Source organism: Rhinopithecus bieti, unplaced genomic scaffold, assembly GCF_001698545.2.
Source record: "Rhinopithecus bieti isolate Rb0 unplaced genomic scaffold, ASM169854v2 scaffold_73599, whole genome shotgun sequence".
NCBI classification, from domain to species: domain Eukaryota; kingdom Metazoa; phylum Chordata; class Mammalia; order Primates; family Cercopithecidae; genus Rhinopithecus; species Rhinopithecus bieti.
This window is the reverse complement of record NW_016827349.1, coordinates 266588-294134: the sequence shown is the minus strand read 5'-3', so window position 1 is coordinate 294134 and position 27547 is coordinate 266588. Positions and strand designations below refer to the sequence as shown.

At 45.1% G+C, this 27547-nt stretch overlaps 1 protein-coding gene across 1 annotated transcript in view; it reads right to left on the bottom strand.

Annotated features, from left to right (window-relative positions):
- Positions 1–27547, bottom strand: part of EPB41L4B (erythrocyte membrane protein band 4.1 like 4B) — a 154840-nt gene that overhangs the window by 81258 nt on the left and 46035 nt on the right. Inside the window, 11 exon segments of the mRNA XM_017863790.1 lie at positions 3188–3218; positions 5149–5258; positions 7198–7367; positions 7461–7530; positions 7824–7912; positions 8081–8168; positions 9921–10041; positions 15144–15196; positions 17044–17088; positions 19551–19629; positions 20478–20520. Coding sequence (XP_017719279.1) covers positions 3188–3218; positions 5149–5258; positions 7198–7367; positions 7461–7530; positions 7824–7912; positions 8081–8168; positions 9921–10041; positions 15144–15196; positions 17044–17088; positions 19551–19629; positions 20478–20520 — 899 coding nt within the window.

Here is a 27547-nt window from a genome sequence, read left to right as displayed (position 1 = left end):
TAACAAGGAAAATCACAGACAGCCACTTTCACTCATCCCTTTAGAGCTCACAAACAGTAGGAAATATTCCAGAATGCAGCCTCGATGTCCTATTTTGGTGGCAAAAAAGAGGTCCTGTTTCAGGGGGGCAAACCAAGTAATTTCACTTCCATTTCAGGCCTGCCCTGGCATTGCTGGGACATCCCACAACACTGGCACTAGAAGCTCCAGTGATGTGCAGAGCTTCTTCCCACTGCAGGGGGAGGCACAAGTCCCTCCTGAGCATCTCTCACTGGGTACTGTGGTGGGAGCCACAAGTGGGTCCCCTTGCTATTAAAACACTGCCAACAATCTGGCCACCACTTTGGAATGTTCTCTCCAAACAAGACTCTGTACTGGGAACTTCACATCTGTTATTATTTAATTCACACAACTAGGCTATGAGGTCAACAAATGTGACCACCTCATTTTACAGATAAAGGAACGGTTGCCTAATAGAGAGTTGGGAAACCTGCTCAGGGTCGCCTGGCTGGTCAGTGGGAGCCAGGGCTAGAATCAACATCTGCAGAATCCTAAAGCCTGTCTTCTTTCTGCTAAACCAACTTGGCTCTTAGAGGGACTGAGAAAAGGCTCAGGGCTCCTCATGCATGATCCTATTTCGATTGAATCTTTTTGTTTGTTTGTTTTAAGAGATGGGATCTCACATGTTGCCCAGGCTGGTCCTGAACTCCTGGGCTCAAGCAATCCTCCAGCCTCAGCCTCCCAAAGTGCTGGGATTATAAGCATGAGCCACAGTGAAAGGCTGATATGATCTTAAATGTGTGTATATAGATACATATGGACAGAGGAGGCAGCCATTATTGCCAGGAGGTGTGCTTGAAATCAAGTGTTATTGCTGGCTTCTCCAACACTGAGAAGCAAACAGATCATCGTTATAAGTCTTGCTTGGGGTCTAAATGGTTCTGTGTTCCGGTTTTCGAGGAGGACCAGTATACAGATCTGGGCTCTGGGCCAGATCACCTCCAGCTGGACTTCATCAGGTAAGTTAAGTGTTCTGCAAGGTGCTATTTTTCTAGTAGTACCTCTGGAGCCCAGAGCACAATTTCATCCACGGCTCCCATAGCAATCCTACTCACCCCGGGATCCCACAGGCTGTGAAGAGCAATTGAACAGCTGCGAACAGCAGTTATTAGCTCATTTGTTCCTAAAGGGTATATTTACCAGGGCTTTTTTTTTTTTTGGCAGAATTTTTTTTTTTAAGTTTGTTTTGGTTCCCAATATATAATCTCCACTAGATGCTAGGAGGAAAATGTAATTTTATTAGGGAGAAACAAGCAAAATAATCACCACCTTAGACAGCAAAAGAAAGAAATTGGGGCTGTAACTTACAAGCCCCAGAGAATTAAAAGGAAGACACCCCGACAGGCTAAGAAAGGTACAGATACCATTTGGCATACTATCTGCCAGAAGGATCCCAGAAAAGGGGTGAATCTAGCGACCTACAACTTAACCCCATCCAGAATACTGCAACCTCCTCCCACCCTCCAGGGCAGAGGGCGACAAAAAGCAGTTCAACTGGACCCCGAGCCCCTTCATCAGATGCTGAGAACAAAACCCAGAGACAAAAGGCAGAACGACACTGAAAGTAGGATTTGGAATCAGAGATGTGAGGTTCAGTTTCCGGCTGTGTCATATGAGGGACCAGCTGTGTTCTCTAGAACCCTGGGTTCCTCGAAGGTGCCCTGGAGCTACGAGGTGGGAGGAGTGGCAGAAGAGCAGGCAGAAACTGGTCTCTCCCTCCCCACTCAGCTCATCCAGGGGACCTCCACATTTGTCTGTTCTGTATGTTGGGCTTTGACATCAGGTTTCTTCTAGAGGGTGAAAATCAGAGGGTAAAACAGTTTGGAAAAACACCGATCTAGCCCAGCCTCCTCATTTGCAAAAAAGAAGACAGAGGCCCAGAAGTAGGAAGGCCTGTCTCCAGAGCTGGGTTAGAACACAGCTGGTACCTAGAGGGAGGGCTCTTGATGCCCCAGCCAGGGCTCTCCTCGCTAACAGGGGTATCTGCAACCCGTTCCACCCCGTGCCACGTTCTGCCAACTGTCCTGACAGTGCATGGCACAGTCAAGCTGTGTCCATCTCAAAGACCACCCTCTCAGCTGCCTTGAGACCTGTGCCCAGGATGACTGAGAGGCTAACGAACCTGGGCTACCTACCAGTGGCTGAAGTTCAGACCAAAGGTCCAAACAACGCAAGTCTGTGGTTCTCTCACATGACAGCTTGTCTATTTAACAAGCCAAAACTCATATAAGAGAAGCAGCTGTTTCAGAGAGAGCAAGAGAGGTATATGCTGGGCAGACTCACCTGGGCAGCTTTAAAAACAAGCTATATGAGTCCCACCCTGAGAGACTGATTCAATGAGCCTGAGGTGTGGCTGGGGAGGATGTTTCAGATAATTATAGCTCACCAGATCATTCTACTATACAGGCAAGACCCTGGACACCTGTGCCAGGGAAGAGGCCTGTAAAAACTACACCCCTTGGGCCAAATCCGGCCCACTGATATTTATAAGTAAAGTTTTACTAGAATGCAGTCACATTCGCTCATTTACATATTTCCACGGTGGCCCTCTAGCTACAACAGCAGAGCTGAGTAGCTGTGAAAGAGACAGCAGAGCCTGCAAAGTCTCAAACATGGACTACCTGGCCCTTTACAGAAAATGTTTGCTGAATCCTGTGCTGGCAATTTTCACTCTTGTGATAAGTTCCTTTTCCTGCAGGAATTTCAGTAAAGGTGTTTAATGTCTTCTATGATGTAAAACCTGCACGTCACTGAGCAAATCTAGCATCTGCTCTCGTCCAGCTTTAGCTCACGAGCACGGCCTTCCTCTCCCAGCACTGCCTGCCACGCCATGAGCACACGGTGCTGTGCACAGGCCTCTACCTTTCCCACCCACTGTTATCATAAAGCATGCAGCTACTCAAATAAAGCAGCTGTGTTTTCCAAAAAAACCAAACTGTCTTGGAACATTATATTGTGTACTTATTGAAAGCCATGAGCATGGAATAGCCAGGCAGCAGAAAAAGGGGGAAAAAAATTACCAGATGACGTACTTTCTGATTTCATTGTAGTAAGGAAAAAGTCAACATTGTAAATAAATACGATCCTTAGAGAGGAGAGCTGTGCTCTAGAGCTCAGGGACACTCACCAGAGCTGGGCTGCTATCACTGGGTTGCTTGCTGTAAAAGAAAAACAGAAAGTTATGACATCTTAGAGAACTTTATCACTTTCACCATGCAATGACAGATAATGGCCACGTGAGACTTCTACCATCACAGAGCCGTTCCAACCCCAACCCAGGCAGAATTGCACGGTGGCTACTTCTCCTTTCCTCAGGGAGAGTAAACCATGACTCCCTCTGATTCACTCAGCAACCATCCACTCAGCAGGTTCCCAGGGCTGGACGCTCTGGGAGGCAGGGACAAAGAGACACATCTTTGCTCTCAAGAAGTTCCCAGTCTAGAGACAGAGAAAGGCAGATACAGAGAAGAGGGTAAAAGGAAAACAGCACACGGTGATCAGGGATGAAATACAAGCGTGGGTCTGGATTAAGGGGCCTCGGGGCGGCCGTGAGGGTCTGTGTGGACAGAGTCTGGGGGATGAGGTACAGCTTAGCCTATTACACTCCATTTTGTTTTTAAAAGGATATATGTGGCAGGGGAAATCATTAAAAGCCTCACAAAGAAGATGCTAGAACTCTGGCTGGAAAAACGTCAGTGAAATAAGGGACAGAAAAGAGGGACCGGGAAGAGAATCACAGACCCTGGGACCCAGAAGATCTCTAAAGCCATCTGGTGGGGTCAAGCCACAGGATGTCCACTCCCCTCTGTGATAGCCACACCAGGGGGTCCCTCCCTTTGTGCTGTATACACCTGTAGGGGCTGGGAGCACACTGCTATCTTGAGACAGCTCTTTTGATCTTTGGAAAATTGTTCCTTACACTGGGCTATTTCTGGAAAACTCTGACCTAGTGGACTACACACACAAGCATAATCCTCCTCACGGAACAGAATAGAGAGTGTTCTGGCCCCTTCCTCCTGGGCACTGTGGCCACCCTTCATCAACCCATTGCCCTTCTCTGGACACGCTCCCATCCCCTGGCCTCTCTCGAATGGCAGGACTATTTCCGGTGCTGTGGGCATTTTTCCTCCACTAAAGCAGCTGGGAGTGAAGAAGAATTTCAGGTAGTCATGCTATTGCGCTGGTGCTTCATAAAGGAAAGAATGGTGGGGAACACGAAGTTACAGACTCTAGAAGGGAACAAGTAGAGGTACCAGGTCCCATGGAGGCCCACTAAGTCCTGAGCCAAGAAAAATGCATGGAGTGGCCACAAGGAAATCATATACAGGAGGGGCCAGGAGGCTGGGAGTGCAGAGGCTCTGCCATAAAAGAGCCAACACTGAGTGCTAACTGGGCATCCTAAGTGGGGAAGCAATCTAGTGTAGAAAAAGAAGAGCTATGAGATGGGATCTGGAGGCTGCGATCCAACAGAAATGAGCCTGGCTTGCTCATTCACTGACTGAGTTGTCCTGTGCTCCAGGTCTCATACAGGTATGAGGCCTTGGCTGTAACTGATAGACAAGGTTCAGAGGGCTTGGAGACGGGAAGAGGGCGGGCATTCTAGGGCCTGGCTACATTTAAGTGTGAGGAAAGTTTGGACTGACTGTGGGACTTGAGTCAAGTATCTAAAAGTTCTTCATCTACTTGTACGTGGTCAGAATTCCAGTTAGCATGGGCCTGATGTCCGCACTTAAAATTGCAAGATGGTGGAGATATAGTATCTTCTATAGGCAAGAAAGGTGTTTCTCTATGATATTCCTGAGGTCCCGGGGCTTGAGCCCAGGTCTAAAAGAAGCTAAGAGGCACATGGGAAGAAATATGGAGAAAGGGAAGAAATAAATGAACACATCCGAGGGAAACACTAATGACAGAGGGATGGCAGAAGAGGCCAGGTCCCATTAAAAGAACACCACTGAGATTATTTTTCCAAAAGCTCCAGGCTGGAGAACTGCGGGAACTTTCTTCATAAGCTGCTTGACCAAGCTCCTTGAGGGCTTAAATGACTCAAGCATAATGTAAAATTCCAAGGCAGAATGAAAAACACACAACCTTTGAACGTTGAATGTCTCCGGGATGGATAACGTTTACTAGGCTTCCTCTCAAAGGTGCTGGTTCTTCGTAACCTGGAGCCATGTGTAGCTTGATATTCTGTCCGCCCACTGGGAAGTAAATATTTTCTTATGTGTTATCAATATCAGAATCTCAGTACGTTACATGTTTTTGAAAGTGCACTTTTATTTCCAAGAGCTCCAATGTACGTTTCAACTTAGCCTGAACTCACTTGGGTAAAGAAACACAAAGTTTAGCCTTCCATTTGGAAATAAAATCTCCTTTGCCAAGTCCAGGCTACAGTCCAGGGCCAGATATTTCCACCAAAGGACAAAACCTGCAATTTAGGTATCAGCCACTTGGCTGCAAAAACCAAGCAGGTTTGAAACATCTCATTAAGAGAACATCGATTTTCACATAAAACAACTTTTCACGGAACACACTGCATAGACATTTAACCCATGTTTTAAAAGACTGTTATCAATACCCACTTAACTAGGCTTTGCCAAGGCAAACATTACTGATTTCACTAAGGCTTTTTGGGTTTCAACCAATGTGATGCCCGGCTGCAGATTCCAGGAGGTTGCTGGTTTCATCTGATCTACCCCTCAACTGCTTCATTCCAGTTGCTCTTAGTCACCATTTGTCACCCGCTCTGCGTGCCTCTAAGGGGCAACCTCTTCTTCTCCAAACTCCCTTCCTTCTTACACTTCTAGACGAGCAGAAAGGAACATGGTCTGGGACTAAGCCTGGGGCAGCTTCCTCCCAGGAGAGAAAAGCCTGCCTTGGCAACTGCCCTGACTTGGCCTTCCCGCCTCACTCCACCCTGAGTAGACACCAGCATCCTGCAGAGGGTCTCTGGTAACCTCTGCATCCTCCACAGGACCCTGGGATTTGACTGTTTCTCAAAAAGAGCTTGGTCTTCCCACCACTGACCCCCACCGACCCCACCCCGACCCCTTGGAGTATTTAAAACAAAATAATTCTTTAAACAGAAGTTCGTAGCCATTTCCTTGCACAGTAGAAATATTTGAAATGAGCAAATCTTTTGACATTTAAATAGAGTTCAGGGATGTGCCATGTGTGGGTAGAGGTTATGAAACCATGTGAAGTTTTAGATATCGTAACTGCGATTCTCAAATGTAAATGGGCTTCAAAAACCCTGGGAGTGCATTTTAAATGCATACTGCCAGGCCTTACACATACACACACACACATACCCATAGATTCTGACTGCAAATGTCTCAGATGAGGTTGCTGTTCTCATTTTTAACACCAAGAAAGTTTTCATACACTCTGAGAAGAATGGTCTTAGGATGATAAGCAAAAATATATCAGAATAAGCTCTCGATGTTTGCAGGCTCTTTTCAGATTCAAGTATCTACTCATCCTACCCTGGGTTACATGCACACACATTGATATGTGCTCTCATTCTTAACCATCCCAAATTTCTGGACACTGGCATGCAAAAGGCAATACAATAGCAGTTAGAAATTTAGCAGCCAGAGTTCACGGGGTTGAATCTCGGCTCTACCACTATTAAGCGTAATAGCTCTGGCCCTGGTTTCCTTACCTGTAAAATGGGGATAATCAACCTACCTTATTAAGGGTATATGAACAGTTCCGGCACAGTGCTGGCCAACAGAACTTTTCACAATGATCCTGTGTCCTGTGTCGATACTGTCTAATATGGCAGCCACTAGCCACATGTGGCTTCTTGGCCACTTGAAATATGACTAGCGATATTGAAGAATTACATTGTAAACTTTATTTCATATTCATTAACTTAAATTGCCACATGTGGCTAGTGGCTACTGTACTGAACAGCACAGCTCTGGCTAAATGTCAGTTATTAACAATTTTGCTATTAGTTCCATTTTATCAACGAGCATCAAAAGAGGTTCAGTGACTCACCTTAAGAAAAGTGGGGACGGGACATACAACCTAAGCTTCTGGACACAAATTCATCACTCTACTCGCACACAAGAAAGAAATCACAGTTGCCCTCCTTCAGAAGACGTGATCCGTATTGCAGAAATGGCTCCCTACCTGAATCTGAAGCGAGAGCCCAGCCTGATAAAGTCGGATCTATTGGATTTGCTGTTTCCTGGCGTCCGCAGTCGGAAGAACGCGTGGTGCTCAACTGCACACTTCCAAAGGTGTTTGCAGGTCCTGGCACTGTCTAACCGGAACACAAACGTGTGCTCTTGCTCACGTCCCTTAAAGAGGAAGCACAAGGGCCTCGAGTGGGCATTTGCAACAGTGACGCAGGATTTTCACAGCAAAGGGGAAGAAACGGGAGCAAGGCCTACCTGATCATCATCCTCGACCACCACGAGTGTCAATTTGCTCTTTTTAAAATCCATTTTGGTAATTTTAGGCCTAGTCAGACAGAAAGCATTTTAAAAGTACAATCTGCAGTAAAACCATCTACACATCAAATAGCAGTTTCCTTTCTACTTTTAAAGCTTAGACTGAAAAAAAAAAAAACAACATTCATTCAAGTGTGATTATCCAGAAGTTTCAGTGCAACTGCCACAGACCCACAACAGCAGCACCACGTGCTCTGAGGATGAATCTGGGTGTTGCAGATACCCCTCAATAATCATCCATCACATAGAATTCCACCACAAAATAGGAAAAGACATTTTTAATATTAGACAAAACTAAATTACCAAAAGAATAAGCCTATTTTGTTAGCTCCTTCAAAGATTAATATGCCTGTCGGGGTCAGTCCAAGAGAATATTCACAGCCATCTCTTCCCTACAAACAAACGAAGTGACAATCGGTAGAGGGTTCTAACAGGTCGTCACACAGCAGAATGCAAAATGCAAAAACAGTTTCCTCACCACAAGTTATTTTATTTGCATAATGTTCATACATTTTTCAGTAACTGTAAAACCAAAGTACTTAAACGCACACAGTTCTTACCCTGACAACGTGCATGTCTACCCCATACATTTCCAGCCACTTCGCTTTATTCAGATAGGAGAGTTCCGCCTGGGCAGGGCTCTTTCCCCTTAGAAAAACCAATGGAAATACATGTAAACTGCAACTTGTAAGCCCACAGGATTCTGAAGGGCACGGCCTTACTATGGAACGTTATGCAGCAATTAAAGCAATGAGGGACACCAAATTATAGTAATACAAAAAGATTCCCAAGAACTTACTGTTAATTGACTAGAAAGACCACAGAACAGGCCGGGCACAGTGGCTCACGCCTGTAATCCCAGCACTTTGGGAGGCCAAGGTGGGTGGATCACTTGAGGTCAGGAGTTCGAGATCAGCCTGACCAACATGGTAAAACTCCATCTCTGCTAAAAATACAGAATTAGCCGGGCGTGGTGGTGCGTGCCTGTAATCCCAGCTACTTGGGAGGCTGAGGCAGGAGAATCACTTAAACCTGGGAGGCGGAGGTTGTAGTGAGCCGAGATCCAAGATCGTGTCACTGCACTGCTGCCTGGGCAAAAAGAGTGAAACTTCATCTCAAAAAAAAAGGAAGAAGAAAAGAAAAGAAAAGAAAAGGAAAGAAGAGAGAGAGAGAGAGAGAGAGAGAGAGAGAGAGAAAGAAAGAAAGAAAGAAAAGAAGCACAGAACAGTGCTTACAACATGATCACTTAAGGAAACAATGAAACAATGTTGTATATGTAAATGCAAAAGGAAAAGACTACAGACTGCCAATGATGGCTTCCTGCAGGGAGGACAGTGGATTTGTAAGTGTGTGGGTGGGGTGTGCCATACCCACAGACATTTACATTGCTTCAGTGTTACACAATGAGAATGGACTAATGCCACCTTCCACTAAAATAGTCACAGGAGCTTTTCAGAATGGCTGAGGGACAAGAGAAAGTCACGCTAAGCTCCAGAGTTCAAGGGTGACCTGGAAGAGGCAGTGTTTGGGGAAGATGGGATGGGAGGGAGGAACGGTTAACATTTAGGAAACCCGTGAGTGAGGGGTGGAGTTGGTAGTGCAGGCATGAAAGTGGTGCCTGCAGGGGAATGGAGGGAAAAAACAAAAGGGATAAACGACACTGCTGGATTTAGGTATGATGATCACATTTCCTGAAATGTAACACTGTACAACACATGGTCTCAAATGTGTATGTTCCTATATGACAGGGTGTATTTCTAAAGTGCTTGTTTCAGAAGGTTCAGGCCCTGAGGTCCCAGAGATGCAAGTATGTGAGAGTGTCTGGGATGCCCTGGGGTGTCACTAAGACAGCAATGGCTCCTCTGGCTGCAATAAACAAATCAGAACCAGGCTCTGTCTGCAGAGAGAGAAAAGGAGTGTGGTTTGGTTCTTGCTGCACATCTCTTGAGAGACAGCTAGCCAGGTGCGGTGGCTCCTGCCTGTAATCCTAACACTTTGGGAGGCTGAGGTGGAAGATCACTTGAGCTCAGGAGTTTGAGACCAGCCTGGACAACATGGTGAAACTTCATCTCTACAAAAAATAGAAAAATGAGCCAGGCATGGTGGCGTATGCCTATAATCCCCGCTGCTCGGGAGGCTGAGGCAGGAGGTCAAGGATTCAGTGAGCCAAGATAGTGCCACTGCACTCTGGCCTGGGCAACAGAGCGAGACTCGCTCAACAATAAAAAGGACAAGATGTGGGCCTTTGGAAAAACAGGACTGACACGAGGAGAGAAGAGTTGGAGCTACAGTTTTATGGCCATCAATAGAGCAATTCTACTGGTAGATAAAGGAGTATAACCAACACTTATTTATGACAAAATAGATATATCAAAATGCTAGACAGTTGCATCAAGGTACCTGCACTCTTTCCATCTCTGGAAGATATCATATTCCATCGCTTCTGTCTGATTTGGAATGAACCGAAACTCAGACACAAGCTCTGGTGTGTGTTCTGGAAGCTCGCACTCCCCAAGCTCCGCTGTAAGTTTCATAAAAGGGAGAAAAACAGGAGACATTGAATGCTTTCAGTTATTGCTGCAACCACGTCCAAAGGCATTTTGCATGATTTTAAAGCACAGGTCCCCCTGCTAATGTGTAACTCTCTCCTTTCGGGAAGACTTAACTCTCACTTGGGTAGTCGTATGTACACTCAAAATCCTAGAAGCATTCTAATGTCCTCCCTGTTGGGTGATACAGCATCATCGTAGTTATTACTGTCTTTCTCTCCACTGCTGTTCCCACCCAGGGAGGCCCCAGTTACATTTTCCCCATGAAGTGGTAGAACCCTGAATTTGCAATAAAAGGCAATCACAGGGAATGAGGATCTGCCCAGAAACATCCATTTAACAAGGCTCTTGTTAAGGGTAGGTCAGAGCAGCACCTCAGGGTCTGCAGTGCTGGAGAGGATGGATCAAGAATTCAGCACATGCAGCATCCAGGGGAAAACTAGGAAGGGAGGGAAAGGGAGAGAGGGAGGGAGACAGGGAGGAGGGGTGCGAGGGCTGCAGGAGCAACTGCGGAAAGTCAGGCAGAACCTGGGAGGGAGACAGCTGTGCAGAAAGGAGGGAGGAGCAGACACACAAGGGATCCGAGCAAGAAGCCCAATTTGTGCTGCCCTTGCCAAGTCCCCCACAGGACGGAGGGCCTGAGGATACAGGTGGCCTCCTGATACAGGGCATGATGACAAAACCCACTCTCCTCGACCCCCTGCAGCTCAGAAAGCAGATCCCAGAATGAAAAGGAATCCTCTAGCGTTCCCTCTAACACAAGGCTACACCGAGTGTGGACCACACACCAACAGCACTGCCATCCGCTGGGAGCTTGCCCAAAAGGCAGACCCTGAGGCCCCACCTGAGACCTATGAAAGCAAAACCTGCCTTTTAACAAGATGCCCAGGTCACAGGCTGCCAGTTTAAAGGCTCTGCACATTTGTTGGAAAAATCACTGATCTATAATAGTGGCTTTTGAACTCGGGTGCGCATCAGAATCACCTGGCGAGCTGGTTAAAACGCACATCACTGGGCCCCGCCCCCAGAGTTTTTGAATCCCTAGATCTGGAACCAGGCCTGAGAACTGGCTTTTCTTTTTTTTTGAGACGGTGTCTCGCTCTGTTGCCCAGGCTGGAGTGCAGTGGCCGGATCTCAGCTCACTGCAAGCTCCGCCTCCCGGGTTTACGCCATTCTCCTGCCTTAGCCTCCTGAGTAGCTGGGACTACAGGCGCCCACCACCTCGCCCGGCTAGTTTTTTGTATTTTTTAGTAGAGACGGGGTTTCACCGTGTTAGCCAGGATGATCTCGATCTCCTGACCTCGTGATGTGATCTGCCCGTCTCGGCCTCCCAAAGTGCTGGGATTACAGGCTTGAGCCACCGCGTCCAGCCGAGAACTGGCTTTTCTAACAAGTCCCCATGTAATGCTAATGTGGCTACCCTGGAAAACACTTTTAAGAACCTGTGCTGCACACATCAGATCCCATCAACTAACACTTCACTCAGTTTGCAACCTCTGCAGCCAGGCCTCAGCTCTAGGAGGCCGTGGAGGGTGGTGGAAACAGCTCAGACACAAGAGGGCTTGGATCCCAATTCTAACATAATCTATCTGTGTGACTGCAGGCAAGTCACTTAACATCTCTGGGTCTCCGGTGCCTGATTTGTAAAACGGGAATTGTTACAAGAATGAAACAAGAGCACAGGCGTGCAACAGACGAGTGGCCTATTAGTTCTCCCCTTCTTTTCCTTTTACTTGGTTTAATTTTTAAATCTACTACAAATTTAGTTCCCAAAAGAGCACAGCCACCCCGCAGGGCCACTGTATCACAACTCAGGAGGCACCGAGGACAACCACAGCAAGACATGTCTTCAAGGCTCAAGCACAGGAGGAAACACAACCCTTCCTTTTTATTCAAACCTGCAGAGATGCTCTAGTGATCTTTAGAGTCCCAGACGAGCTAGCTCAGCTGTGGTTGAAGTGGAAAGCAGGCTGTAGCATTTACTCACAGAACGGGGTTGGGAAGAGGGGGCACGGAGGGACAATGTAACAAGAGCCTCCTCTTGTGTCTAAGTCTTCAGTCCTTTCCCTTTCCTTTCCTTTTCTTTTCTTTTTGAGAAAGGCTCTTAGTTGCCCAGGCTGGAGTGCAGTGGCGTGATCACAGCTCTCTGCAACCTTGAACCTCAACCTCCCCTGGCTCAGGTGATCCTCCCAGCTCAGTCTGTAGCTGGCATTATAGGTGCACACCACTATACCTGGCTAATTTTTTTATTTTTTGTAGAGACGGGGTTTTGCCATGTTGCCCAAGCTGGTCTCAAACTCCTGGGCCCAAGCGATCCACCCACCTCAGCCTCCAAAAGTGCTGAGATTACAGGCATGAGCCACCATGCCCAGCCAAGTCTTTTTATTTCTTTCTGACATAATAATTGTTTTTTTTTTTTTTTTTTTTTTTTTGAGATGAAGTCTCACTCTGTCACCCAGGCTGGAGCGCAGTGGTGCGATCTTGGCTCACTGCAACCTCCATCTCCTGGGTTCAAGCAATTCTCCTGCTTCAGCTTCCCAAGTAGTTGGGATTACAGGTGTCCACCACCATGCATGGCTAATTTTTGTATTTTTGGTAGAGACGGAGTTTTGCCATGTTGGCCAGGCTGGTCTTGAACTCTGGACCTCAGGTAATCCACCCGCCTCGGCTTCCCAAAGTGCTGGGATTACAGGTGTGAGCCACCGCGCCCCGCCAACAATTGTATCTTAAAATCACACTGACATTTTGATTTCAGCTCAAATGGATAATTTCTCCAAGAAAGATCACAGAGAACTGACCTTATTTGTGTCTGTCTCAGCTCTGGGGCAAGGTTTTGGTTCTACACTACTCTGTTAAGTATGGTGAGGGCTTCATTACAATGGGGTGGGATGGTAATATGTGCACCTCATCCTCTGATCTTTCAGGACAACGTACAAGCTTGCAATATTGTGCCAATGGCTTTAAGAGGAAACCTTTCCAGTGGATTAATGGCCTTGCGTCTGACATAGATGCTTTTGTCTCATTAATGACACCCTGACATCTACTGCTGGGCTGTCAAGCCTGATGGTGTGACCTCTGGCAGCTCAGGAACTCTAGGGTAGAGGAAAGCCGCTTGCTAAGTGGGTGAGTGGCCGGAGTGCAGAGGCCACTGCCATGTTCTCCAAGCCATGCCTGTCATTATTAGCACTTGCCATAAAGACTGTCATATCAGAAAAATACATAGGAAGCACTGTATTTGGCACAGATGGCTATAGATGACATTACCATCAACTCTACCACCAGTTTAAAGGCTCTGCCTTTAAAGTTCTTGGCGGGGGTGGGGTGAGAAGATCTCTCCAATCTCATTCATTCAACTCACTCTGCACTTACCAAGCATCTACTACATGCCAAGTCCCCATTAGATAATAAGAATTAAGAGTCTGGGTGCAGTGGCTCATGCCTGTAATTCCAGGTGCTCTGGGAGGCTGAGGTGGGAGGATCGCTTGAGGCCAGGAGTTCAAGACAACAGGAATTAAAAGGTGACTGAGGAATAGAAGTTTCAGGTCATGGGAGCATCCTACGGTCATTAAAAACCATCTTTATGAGTGTAAACATGACAAAATACACATACTAAAATACCAAGTTAAAAAACACATAAAAATTTGCAGATGACTGATAAAAATCACATTTTCAAAAGTCCACTCAAAACTCACAGACAGAAATTCTGGTTGCCTGTGGCTGGTAGGACAGTGGGTTCTTTCCTTCCTTCTACTTGTCTGATTGGTGGGTTGCTGTCCTGATATTCTGTAGTAAGTATGTACTAATTTTATAATTTGAAAAAACCTCTCAGTTCCACTTTTAAAAACTGGCCAAACACAAAAGTGAGAAGTCAATTCTCATTATGGTGTTCATAAATAATTGCTAATGATGAATGAATATATCATAATCCATAATCCAGTAGAAGCTGATGAACACACTGGCAAACAAGTGCACAACATATGTCTATCTGATGTACTAATGAAATCCCGATGTGCAGTTGCACATTAGTATTCTCTTAATTAGTGCTAGAGACTTTAGCAAGTGTTTCTTCTGCATCCGAAACTACAAACCGCCAGGGCATCACACAGATAAACGGCCAACACTGACAATCATGCAGGCAGACCTCTTACCATCCAGTTCCCACTCACATGCAAAAATACCCTTCGCACCCCGCCAGCCCTGACATTAATGCTTCCAGCCTGACCTCTCTGAGCGAGCCAGATTCAGGTACTCAAGAACCTGCTGGAGCTTCTAGAACCTCTTAGCCAAGAGGCCCAATGCAGACCATTTCCTCCACTGGAGCTCACCTCTTCTAACCTCTATCCATCCCTGGAAACAGCCTGAGAATCATCTCAAACTCCTCCCTCAACACCTAAGTCTAATCACCAATTACTTCTCCTTGTACTGCCAATGCTATAATGCTATTTCTTGGTGTGTGTGTGTGTGTGTGTGTGTGTGTATGTATGTGTGTGTGTGTATGTGCATGCAAGCCCCTGCCCTAGTCAGTTTCCTTTCCCTTCTGTTACAGCAGCACCTCCTCACTGGGCTCCCAGTCCCAGTCTCGGTCCTGCTCCAATCCCTTCTTCCCATACAGCCAACGTGGCCTTTCTAAAGTGCATATCCGGCCAGGCCTGCTGCCTCTTAAGAGCTTTCAAAGGTGTCACTACTGACTGCATGAAATTCTTTCTCTTTAAATGGGGCCCGAGGTCATCCACCTGTCCAAATTCTTGAACTTCACTCTGCAGCACCATTCAACTGCTTCTAACCTCTCTGCACTTTTGTGCCTTGGTTCCTTGACTCATGGTCTTCTCATCCCCACAATGGGCCTTCCTTGTCCAAACCTCCTGCACGTCTCTGTTCCTGAAGGAACTGCACTGCAGTCCTTGCTACTCCTTGCCCTCCTCACTGGACTGCAAGCCACTTGGGGACAGAGACCATGTCATATTCATTTATATCCCCAAAGCTAAGCTCTGGGCCTGGTATACTGTGGACACTCATTTGTTGAAATAAAAAGCAGTAACATTAAAATGCTAATTACTACTAAAGATTAACGTACCTTGTAGACAGAGAGCAGCTAACTCCACAGCTGTTTCATAAGGGCATTTCAATCTTGAAAAAAATAAAATGAAATTAATTCAAAATAGGAACTTAAGTACTCACAACCATATAAAATGTCATTAAAATCATTTTTCAAGAGGTAGCGATATTTAGATTTGTATTCTTAGTTTACATTTTTGCTGTCTACACTAAAGAATGCAACAAGCGGATTTGCACTACAAATTTCCCAAAGTCGATTCTCATCATAGGGCAAAATAACCCAACGTAGATATAGTTTCTATCAATCGTGTACAATTTTACTGAATTTGGCAAGAATGGAAAAGTTTGGAAAACAGAATGAAAAGTGTTCCCTTTGCCTTATTATATTTAAACATATTTTAAATTTATTTTATCTTGATATAGTATCTGCATCTTTTAAAGCTGCCTTCAAATCTTTCTTGAAACAAGGTCATAGCGTTAAAAATAAACACAGAGACACTATATCGAATACTGCCAGGATGGCTGGATATACTCAGCATTCTAAGTCTATCTAAGGCATAGCCATAGAGGAGTACTACTGCAGATTCAGTGATCTCATTCATACGTAATATTTCAAATTTGGTTAGAAAAATAATAATGACATACATTGGTATAGCACTTCATAGTTTTCAAAGCCTTTTCATTTATATTATCCAATTTGGTCAATGCATCAAGTTTGTAAACCTTTAGGATGGGTGTTGCCAGTGGGCTCCCCCGAACCATCTCCCATTTTATAGATGAGGAACTCAGTGTTAAGGGCTCTTGCCCCAGGTCATCCAGCTGGAAGGGAGCAATATTGGGACTCGAACACCATTCTGCTTTGAAGTACAAAGCAGGCTAAACTGCATGTAAACTACAAAGTACTATACAAATGCAAGGTGTTGCCATTAATATTTTTCCAAACCGAGGACAATTTCTAGAGTTACACAGCCTTTAGTATGAGGAGCACAGTATGGAGAGAGAGAGGATTTAAAAAAAAGTACACACACTCATAATACACACACCAACCAAAGGTCTGTATTGCATGGCTGAATAAGGCAAATGTATACACTGTACAATCTACTTGTTCTATTGGTCTATGGAGTACATTTCACTGAGGTTTTTATAGCACATATTCTATAGAGAGTTTGCAAATTCGGAAATTACATTTTAAATTTCCTTCAGATTATATTCAAAATCAGAATGTATTCTTGTCAATAGCAGGGGTTACTTTTTAGACTCAATATAGCCTTAGTTTTTCATGTAATAGAAAATATTCAATACAGATGCTGAAAAATGACACAGTTATAAAAGCTACGCCTGTTGAAACCTCCTATCTTTACGGTAAATTAATACTGCATGCGAAATCAACCACTTCAGTGCCAATGCTTCTTGTGCTCAATGATCACTGTGTGTTGCCAGAGGCCTAGTAAATAAAGCCATTTTTAAGGGGAGAAAAGGAAGTGAGATGAGATGTCTAAAACTTTCTATTGGAATCAGAACATAACCTCTTTCCATTTCTTATATGCAGATGGTGATGAATGACATTTTTTGACTGTCCAAATACTTGTAAGTGTATACATACTAATAACGTATCTTGCTTGCAAATACGACAAAAGCCATTATGAATGGGACAGTGATGTGATCAGGGAGAGAGTTATTCCCAAATACACATCACTTAAGATATTAAATGGTCTTGGAAATGCTTCAAGCCATATAGTAATCATTTAAAATAGGATGATAATGACAGTGATACAAGTATTAGACTCACTTTACAATGCCTGGTGCACTTTTTTTGAATTTTGAAAAGGGAACAAGGGTAAAAGAGTTAAAACAGTGAATTATTTTGAAATACACTATGATCTATCCTGGGTTAAGAGTCAGAACAAAAACATACTTACTTTCCAGAAAGAATGTCATGCCTGAGTTGTAAAACAAACAGGTACCTGACAAACATATACAAAAGTCAATAGAGGGTAACTCTTTCCCAGCCGCTCCCAATCCCCAGCTTCCCATTGCAAACCCCACCCCACACACGGCATGGAGTTTTGTATTGTAAAATAGGAGTCCAAATCAAATGAGAACTTTGGTGGAAGCATCTCCTCTTGGGTCTCCAGGAAGACATCCCAGAACCTAGCTAGGAAGGTGAGTGCATGTGGGGAACTCGCAAGATACTTGTAGGATGAAACATGATACACGGCACGGTCCAATGACAGCCTCCACAACCCCCTCAGTGCTGGAGAAGAGAGCCGAACACGGCACATGGACATGCAACATGTCCAATAACACAGGCAGGGTGGGGCCGCAGGGTCTGGCTCTCAGCCAGCTCCACCAGCTGATTCCAGATCTGCTACCATGGATTGTAACAAAAAGTCTGCAGCTGATTCTAGTCAGAAACTGCTTGGGGATTCTTTTCCCCTGATGCAGTGTAACTGCAGACTCTTTTAAAACACAAAACAGGCGCGCGCGTGCGCGCGCACACACGAAACAAGAAAAATCCCGGCACTGGACTGCCAATGGTTAGAGGGGTAACAAAAAATGAGAAAGAAGCCAGCAAATAACACGCATGGGGTTTACTCAGGTAAAAAATAAATGTCTTGGCTTAAATAAGAGGGGTATCTTTTTTTTTTTTTTTTTTTTACCAGGAGGATGTAGGCATCAGAACCACTCACAATGCTTTGTAAATACCAAACCTGCCTGTGCTCTGCTCCCTACCTATGGAAACAGAATCCTACACACAAGAGTGGCCTCTAGGAATCTGAGCTGTTCAAAAGCTTCCCGGGTGTTTCTGATTCACACAACCCGGGTTAAAAGACAACAGCTTTGATGACAGCTAGAAGCAGCATTCATAGAGGACTCTGAGGAGCAACACTAGACAGACTGTTTGTCAGAAATCAAGATCAGGCATGGTGAAGGCTCTAGTACATTCCAGAATGTTCCTGCTTCCTGACTGGTGCTTGGCCACCACTGAACTTCACTTCTGAACTCAGGATACCATCTTGCATAGTCATCTCACAAGAGACACAATATTAACATGGCCAGAACTCTTGATTCCTATAGGAAAACCTAACCATAGCAGCCCAGCAGAAGCCTGGGTAACAGGACAAAACCCTGTCTCTATTTAAAAAATACAAAAAATTAGCCAGGCATGGTGGCACACACCTGTGGTCCCACCTACTAGGGAGGCTGAGGTGGGAGGATCACTTGAACTTGGGAGGTTGAGGCTGCAGTGAGCTGTGATCACGCCACTGCACTCCAGCCTGGGTGACAGAGCGAGACCTTGTCTCAAAAAAAAAAAAAAAAAAAGCCCCAGGGGAAATGGTGATAACCAGTCAGTCTTTAAGGCATTACTCATGGGTGATCATCTCCCTAAGAATCACCCAGCAGCCTACATGTCACCACTACACTCCATCACACAAACAATGACAAGGAGGCTCTGGGGATATCAAAAGCAGGAAAAGACTTTGTAAAGAATTTCACTGATGCAAGAGAGGCTAGAGGGAAACTCCACATTTAAAATGTTACTCAAATTTTTTTTTCTTCTTTCCTGTTTCTGAAGTCTAAGACATAGACATGGGCAAACAAAACATGAAAGAAATTCAGGCCGGGCACGGTGGCTCACACCTGTAATCCCAGCACTTTGGAGGCCAAGGCGGGCAGATCAGTTGAAGTCAGGAGTCTGAGACCAGCCTGGTCTCAGACAGCGAAACCCTGTCTCTAATCAAATATACAACAATTAGCAGAGCGTGATGGTTTGCGCCTGTAATCCCAGCTACTCAGGTGGCTGAAGCAGGAGGATCACTTGAACCCAGGAGGTAGATAGAGGCCACAGTGAGCCAAGATCATGCCACTGCACTTCAACCTATGCAACATAGCAAGATTTTGTCTCAAAAAAAAAAAAAAAAAAGAAAAGAAAAGAAAAGAAATTCAGGGGAGCTAAAAGATAACATGAAGGGATTTTAACAACTTTGCTGCAATTACTATGTTCTTTTTTTTAAGAGGGTTCTTTGCATTATAACAATCAAGAGAGTATTTTGCAATCCCTTAAAACATAAGATGGCGATTTAGGACTGAGAAAAGCTTTTCCAGTATCTGCCTTCCCTTTTGTAGTTGAGATAAAATAAAATGCCACAGAGCAACCAATCAATTTATCCAGGGTCCAAGAAAATAGAGGTGTGACAAGAAAATGTATCTTCTAATTTCTATTCACTCAGAAAAAAATGTCAAATTAAGCAAAGTTACGGATTTTTAACGGAATACAGAAGCACTGGAAAAATACTAATAACTCTTGCTGAGAAACAGAAAGACGGCAGACAGAAGGAGAGGCAAACCCACAATTGAGAAGAGTCATAAATGACACATAAGGCAAGCACTGCTGGGCGGGAGATTGTTCCGTATCGTGGCCTACCTTGTAAACTCCTCACGAAGGTTGTTTGGTTCTGAAGAATAGTATTTAACTCGAAAGTGCAAAGCATAAGCAGGTCCAACTAAACATTTGGAGATGGAAGGTTGAAGATGTTTTTCCCCCAGTTTTGAAGATCACAGGATGGACAAAAGGAAAAGCGCGTTAAATCTATAACATCTAGCACGACATCAGGACAGCATAACTGGGCACGCAACCCTGGTCAATTCTTTTCAATCCTCGTCAGGGAAACTGAGACAGATGGACTTTTGTGTTGACTAAGATAGTTTAGCTAGTAACCTCATTCCAGGAGAAAACCCTAGTGATCTAGATGGATTACCTAAAAGCTGACATTTTACTTTCACCCTGATGCCACAATACTCCAAACTGACAGCTAGTTTTTACAAAGTACAAAGTACAAGGGCTAAAGGAAAGTGATGCAAAGTGTTCTGTTATCTAAAAACACTTTAAAGCACTTTTAAGAGAATATGAATTTTTAAAAATTACCCAAGCATAAACAACATTTAAAAATGTGGTTACCACACCTGTACATTGAGAAAGCTGTAGCAGACTATCAAAGATCCCTCCTATTCTCTCATCCTCTGAGACTATGTTGTAATTCATTAGAAAGTAGATATAATAGGTATAAAGCTGAGTTTCTGAATAGCAGATTAATCAGTGCTCACTGGCAGAGGCGTCTGATTTCAAATGAGAGCACAGTCGGTTTTTTCAATATCCACTAAACACTTTTATTCAAATTTTAAACTCTCATCTTTGGCTAGCCTTAAGAAATTAAAATCGTCCACTTAATACTGAATTGATTTTAAAATGCTTCCAAGTTCTAATGAAAACATAACACCTCAAAACACTGGCAAAGGAGTTTACTCTCAGAAAAAAAGAAAGAAATGAGTGGGCTAAATTCTGCTTACTTACTTTTCATCTGCTTTTTTATGGGTTTGGCATGATCCAGCCAGTGCTGAAAGAAAGAAAAAACAGTTTCTTTAGGAATAGTTCATCAGCAAGGTTATTCAGCTCTCACAGTTACCCTCCTCTAAAAACCTTAGTAATTCTACCCATAAAAACCAGGGTTTGGATCACATCATGGGCTTTTAGGCTGAGAATCTGCAAACTGCTCGGGATGGCATAAAAAAAGTCAATGTTTATGCATATATATGCATTTTTCTGTGGAGGGGACTCCCTAGTTTCTGGAAGTTTTACAAAGTGGTGCCTGAAAGAACATAAAATCCCTTAACTAATTGATCAGCAGAGCCACCAACTGCCTTTTCCTTCTGAGTTTCTCAAGTTACAGCCAATCTTCTCCAAGCATTCCAGGTCTCCATCAATCTAGCAAAAAGTACAATCTAGGATACCAATAATTTCTCATCGTGCACTGGTCTTGAGGTTGTCATCCTAAACTCTTTGAAGTACAGAACTAAAATTCACAACCCCTTTATTCTTTCGCCAGGAAAATGAGCCACACTGCAAATGCAAAGGCAGGCAGGGATTTGCCTAAGATCATTTTGCTCTGGTCAATGAGGGCATTTTAACTTCCTCTAGCTTTGACCAAAAGAACTGCTTCAGTCTTATCTAAGGAGATTACAAAACCATCTGCCTCATATAAAAGTTTCCCTATGAAGTCAAAGTCATTGATACTGCTGTCTTGAGGAGCCTCAGCCACTTAACTTCCATGGAGAACTGCATTTAGGAGTATTCTACTGAGCGCCTCTGTGCAGACGTCAGCTCCTGGAGGCCAGGGACCGGGTACTTAATTGTGACTGTTTCCTGTGCCAGGCACGAGGTATGGCACCCAGAAGGCCCCTGTTAGATTCTTGAGAAATAAATATTAAATATAAATTATTTTTTAAAGTGAGGCAAGTAGGGACTGTTCCCATCACTTTATGTGGACCTAATGCATGCTGAAACTTCCCTGCTAGAAAGACGGCTGGGGTGATACAAGCAGAGTGGGCTTCTCACGAGTTACTCAGTCAGAGGCCATTCTGCTGACTGCCAATGGGCTTTCAGACACACTTGCGCCCTGCACAGTCTAATAATGAGGAGGGGCAGGACTCCACCTAGACAGTGTACTCCACACCTAACCAAAGAGGCCATTATGACTGTGTGGGAGGAGGGGGATAAGGAAACCAAAAGCGAATAACAGATGATTTATTACACAATACACTGGGGGCAGTGCAATGGGAGAACGTGGGTTGTGGGGCTTTTGTCATCTCCACTCCTGGCTAGGTAGCCACGTAATGTCACCACACCAGGATGCGTATCTCAGACGCACATGTGCAGGATGCTTTATCTCATTGTTAATAGCTTTGAATTGGAAATGACCTAAATGTCCATCAACAGAGATGGATTAGAAAATGGCTCATCCATATAATGAAATACTATTTAAAACTGATGTAGGCCTGTATTTATTGATGTGGCAAGAGATCCACAGCACAATGTTACATGACAAAAAAAAAAAAATCAGGTGGAATCTCATTTGTATAAAATTATTATTTTCTATCTAGATATGTCCAGAAGGAATTGTAGAGGTGATTTTTGGACAGTGGGGCTGTGAATGTCATTTACTTTCTTTTTACCTTGCTGCCTAATTGTTTATTTCAATGAGAATATTATTTTAAGGGGGTGGGCTGCGTTGTCACGTCCATATTCATTTGTTGTTTTATGAGTTCACCTCATTAGAATTAGACGCTGCTAGTGCCCTCCAACAAGCTGAAAACCCCCAACTTCAGCCCCTGGAGGGGGCTGATACAGACTTGATTTAAGCCTAATATTTACTTTCCTACCAAGTAACATGCTAATGGCTATGACTAAACCTGTTCTTCTCACTTTCAAAATAATTCAACACTCATCCCCTAGTCTAATTAGCCCATGATAGGCTTATCACTTAAAGAAGCTTGTTCCATTTCTTTCCTTTCTTAAGTCTCCTCACCACTATTTTGAGTAGAACAAGTTGAGGCCTCCCTTTCCTCTTCCTCTACTGTCAAAGTCTCATCTTCAGCCAAGTCCAACTTGTGCAGTTTCCCCAGCTGTGCTTTTCCATCCTGGCTGTGTATTAGTATTACCATCACTTGAGGAACTTTGAAAAAGTCAAAACTCAGGTCACACCCAAGATATTAAACAGAATCTCAGAGCATCAGTTTTCATAAATGCTTCCAGCGTGCCCGTTAAATATTTAGTACTGACGTTTTCTACATCCTCTCCTACCCAGGAAGAGGTTCTGATGATCTTGGAGATCTTGAAACATCCACAGCCCCTTCTCGAAACTGCTGTTTGGGCTGAGCAAAATCTCAAGCAATTTCAGGTTTTACAGGCTAGTCCAAGAGGTGAAACGGCCAAACATCTGTGGCTGGTGTGCATTCACAGGTAGACCACAGCCAGATACTGGTACGGGGCGGCTGACTGCTTTGCCCTCTGGCCACACTGTAAAAGGCACCCCCTCAGCCATTGTAGGCTGGGCTCCATCCTTCTTGCTCAGCCACAGAGTCCTGCCCAAAGCAGGACCTGCCAGGATAGACGCCTATGAAAAGTCTGGGGCTAGTGAAGCCGAGAATGGAACCAGAAACGGCTTCCTCATTTTAAAAGCTCCTTGACCCCTTGATGATGGGATCAGGTTTTGCTTGCCTGCATCAGAGGCAATAAGAAACCCAGTCACAATCCTAAAATGAAAGATGACAAAACTTATCTTGTATCCAACCAGTTCAAAATGATCTGACTTTCTTCTTAGCTGCAGGGGCCTTTGAGACTCTGATCGCTCGTATTTTATCCCACAAGACCGCCTTGTGACTTGAACACTGGGGCAATGAAAGCCCAATGTAGCATTTAGTAAACTGTATCCTACGCTCGGCTTTGAGGACAGTATTCAGCAGCAGCGGGACCTGTCTCAGATGTTCACCTGTGGCCTGGCTAAATATAGCCATGCTGCCTGTGGGTAAACGCCAAGGCAAATGGCTCCGGCCCTCTTAGCAGACCATTAAACCAGTCACTGGAAACAGACAGGTGCATTTCTGAGTTCAAATGGCAGGACATTTTACTCAAACACTCTAACGGGTGTTAGGTGGTTTCTAATCTGAATTTCTTATCCAAGTCCATCTGGCAAAATCCTTTCTATAAATCAAGATGTGCGAGATGATCTTGGCAAGGCCCATCTGTTCCAATAGTACCTCAATTCTGGAAATATGACACCCATAAGCCTGGTTGTAGAATGTAATCATCTCAAATCTACATAGGAGCAGTGGAACTATAAGGCCTCAGAGCAGCTCAGGAGTTGAACAGCATCTAACAACTCTCTGCCGGAACATCTCCTGAGCCTTCACCATTAAGTCTGAGTGATAAAACTCATAATAGGATTTCTAGTACCTGCAAATTTTCTTGGCTTATAAAGAGCACCTAAGTCAGGAACGGTGGCTCACACCTGTAATCTCAACAATTTGAGAGGTTGAGGCAGAAGGATCGTTTGAGCCCAGGAGTTCAAGATCAGCCTGGGCAACATAGCAAGACCCCATCTCTACAAATTTTTCTTTCTTTTTAAAATAGCTAGGCATAGGCCGGGTGCGGTGGCTCAAGCCTGTACTCCCAGCACTTTGGGAGGCCGAGATGGGTGGATCACAAGGTCAGGAGATCGAGACCATCCTGGCTAACACGATGAAACCCCATCTCTACTAAAAAAATACAAAACACTAGTCGGGCGAGGTGGCGGGCGCCTGTAGTCCCAGCTACTCGGGAGGCTGAGGCAGGAGAATGGCGTAAACCCGGGAGGCGGAGCTTGCAGTGAGCTGAGATCCGGCCACTGCACTCCAGCCTGGGCAACAGAGCGAGACTCCGTCTCAAAAAGAAAAAAAAAAAATAGCTAGGCATGGTGGCATACATCTGTAGTCCCAGCTACTGAGGAGGCTGAGGTGGGAGAATCGCTTGAGCCCAGGAGATCAAAGCTGCAATAAGCTATGATCACACTACTGCACTCCAGCCTGGGTGGCGACAAGACCCTATGTATATTAAAAATAGGCCAGGCATATGGTGCACGTCTGTAATCCCAGTACTTTGGGAGGCCAAGGCAGGCGGATCACCTGAGGTCAAGAGTTCAAGGCCAGCCTGGACAACATGGTAAAATCCCATCTCTGTTAAAAATACAAAAATTAGCCGGGCGTGGTGGCGCATACCCATAGGAGAGTCCCTTGAACCAGGGAGGCAGAGGTTGCAGTGAGTTGAGCTGCACTCCAGCCTGAGTGATAGAGTAAGACTCTGTCTCAAATAAATAAATAAATATATAAATTTATATATATATAGTTTGTGTTTAAACTAGAGCTGGAAGGAATCTGAAGAGATAATCAAATTGTACCCAAAGGATGAAAAGAGGAACAAGGGGATGAATGCCTTTGGAGTTTACTGTATCACATCCATCCTCTGACTAAGGCTGGGGTGGGGGAGGTGCAGCCCTGAAAAGAAGCAGAGCTGGAATTCAAACTCACAGCCCTGTCAGTGTCAGCATCCAGTACTCCAGGTTTCCACACCACAGACTAGCTTAAAGTGCCTTCTCTGCCTATGGCGGATCTTTCCTGCTCCCCATGATGACAAAGCCCTATAAACTCACTTAACACCAGCTACCTGCTGGTGTGAGATGATTTCCTTGGAATCATCTAAATCAGTGGTGGAGACCCCTTTAGCAGCTTCCCATTCAGCACCAGTATTTGCACATGGGCAGGAAAACACTCGGCCTGCCTCCCAGCATTCAGACACAGGCTGCAGAGAGGCCTGTGGCATTTCCTTTTTTTTTTTTTTTCTTTTCGAGACAGAGTCTCACTCTGTCACCCAGGCCGGAGTGCAGTGGCATGATCTCAGCTCACTGCAACCTCTGCCTCCTGGGTTCAAGTGATTCTCCTGCCTCAGCCTCCCATGTAGCTGGGGTTATAGGCATGTGCCACCACGCCTGGCTAATTTTTATATTTTTAATAGAGACAGGATTTTGCCATGTTGGCCAGTCTGGTCTTGAACTCCTGACCTCAGGTGATCCACCTGCCTAGGCCTCCCAAAGTGCTGAGATTACAGATGTGAGCCACCACACCAGGCCCTGTGGCATTTCTTGAGCCCAGTTTACATTTCTTTGGACCACCATGCAAGGAGGCAGAATATCAGGGTTCAAGTCGCAGCTCTGCCACTCACCTGATGTGTGGCCACAAGCAAGCCCACCAGCCCCCGGCCAGCCCACCTCACAGCCCGGGTACCTGAGCCTCAGCTTCAGCCCCTGTGAACAGAATTATCCCCTAAGCACTGTCTATGGAAACTGCACTGAACCAAATGGGTGGAAGGAAGGGGTTTTGTCTGATTTCCTGCAGTTGTAACACAGATTCTACTCTTAGCATTTAAACTCTCCTATGTCCCCTCCAGGTATACCTAGTAGTCACTCTTTTCTTCTTATAATTACATCTGAGATGGCAAGAGCACCCAATAGTGTCCACACAAGTGGCAAATGTGACGACATTCAGAACAATCATTAAAGCAAAGCCAAAGGAGCTGCACGAGTCCCTTTAGCGGCCACTGAACCCTCCCAGCAGGCGCCATATATATGTACCAGCCTCACTATGCAGCCCTGCACCTCTCATTGCCAGATTCTACACTAAAAAGGCCAGAGGACACACATCTGACAAGACTTGAGACAAAGGTCAAAATCATCTCTTTTGGATTCTTTACTGCAAAATGTACCATCAGAAAAAGCTCCCTTTTCATGTTGAAAAGCAGCTTAGGGAAGGACTTAATGGTGGCCACATCTACCCTCCAGGACACCTGCTCCCAAGAGAGGAAGGGAGGCTCCTGCTTGGTGGGGCTGTTATTACCACTGCCCAAAATCCCTGCCCCTCCTCTGCCTGGCAAAGTCCTCTCATTCTCTGTGGCCCACATCTGTTCACCCTTCCTCTTGGATATCTTGTTCATTTTATCAATAATATGTAGACAATCCCTCCTCCAGACACAGAGGAACCTTTACACTGGTCCTTTAGAGGACTGAATACACTGTAGTTCAGGGGATTACTTGTCTGTGTCTCCCAACAGAATGTGGCAGGCAGGGACAATATCCAGCTCATTTGTGCAACCACAGAGCTCAGCACTGAGTGAGCTCCAAATCAAAGTTGGCTGAATGGTATTGACTGAACCTTCCCTTTCTTGCTTCTATATACGTATGTACACATGAACCAAGTGCATATCAGAGTCATATAGCCAAGTGGAAAGTACTGGACTTTGGAATGAGACCAAGTTCTGAATCCTGGCTTTAACCTTTACAACATTCTCAAGAACACTAGTGTCTCTGAGCCTCAGCTTCATCATCTGTAAAATGGTTCTGTTTTATGGCCTACTTTATAGACCAGTGGATGAATGTTAAACAAGAGTTACACAAAGACTGCAGTTCAGTGCCGGGCTCAGGGTGAGAACTGGGTAAACAGCACTTATCCTGATCAGGCAGTGGGAAAGTGAGACTGTGCAGGCCTGAGACCTTGGCTCTCAGAAGCAAGCTTTGATACATAAACACAGACTCCCAGCCCCTGCTTTGAGCTGTACCAAAGTGAAATCTGCAGAGTGGGTTCCTGGATGGCCTCCTGTTTTGACATGGAAAAGGGAAACAGGAGGTCCTAGTCCCAACTGCTAAAAATAGGTGATATCAATAGGCTTTGGCCGGGCGCGGTGGCTCAAGCCTGTAATCCCAGCACTTTGGGAGGCCGAGAATGGCGGATCACGAGGTCAGCGAGGATCGAGACCATCCTGGCTAACACGGTGAAACCCCGGAGTCTCTTACTAAAAAAATGCACAAAAACTAGCCGGAGCGGATCGGGTGGGGCGGGCCCGCCTGTGAGTCCCAGGCTACTCGGGAGGCTGAGGCAGGGAGCAATGGCGATAAACGGCGAGGCGGAGCCTTGCAGCTGAGCTGAGATCGGCCAACTGCCACTCCAGCCTGGGCGACAGAGCTGAGACTCCGGGTCTACAAAAAAAAAAAGAAAAAAAAA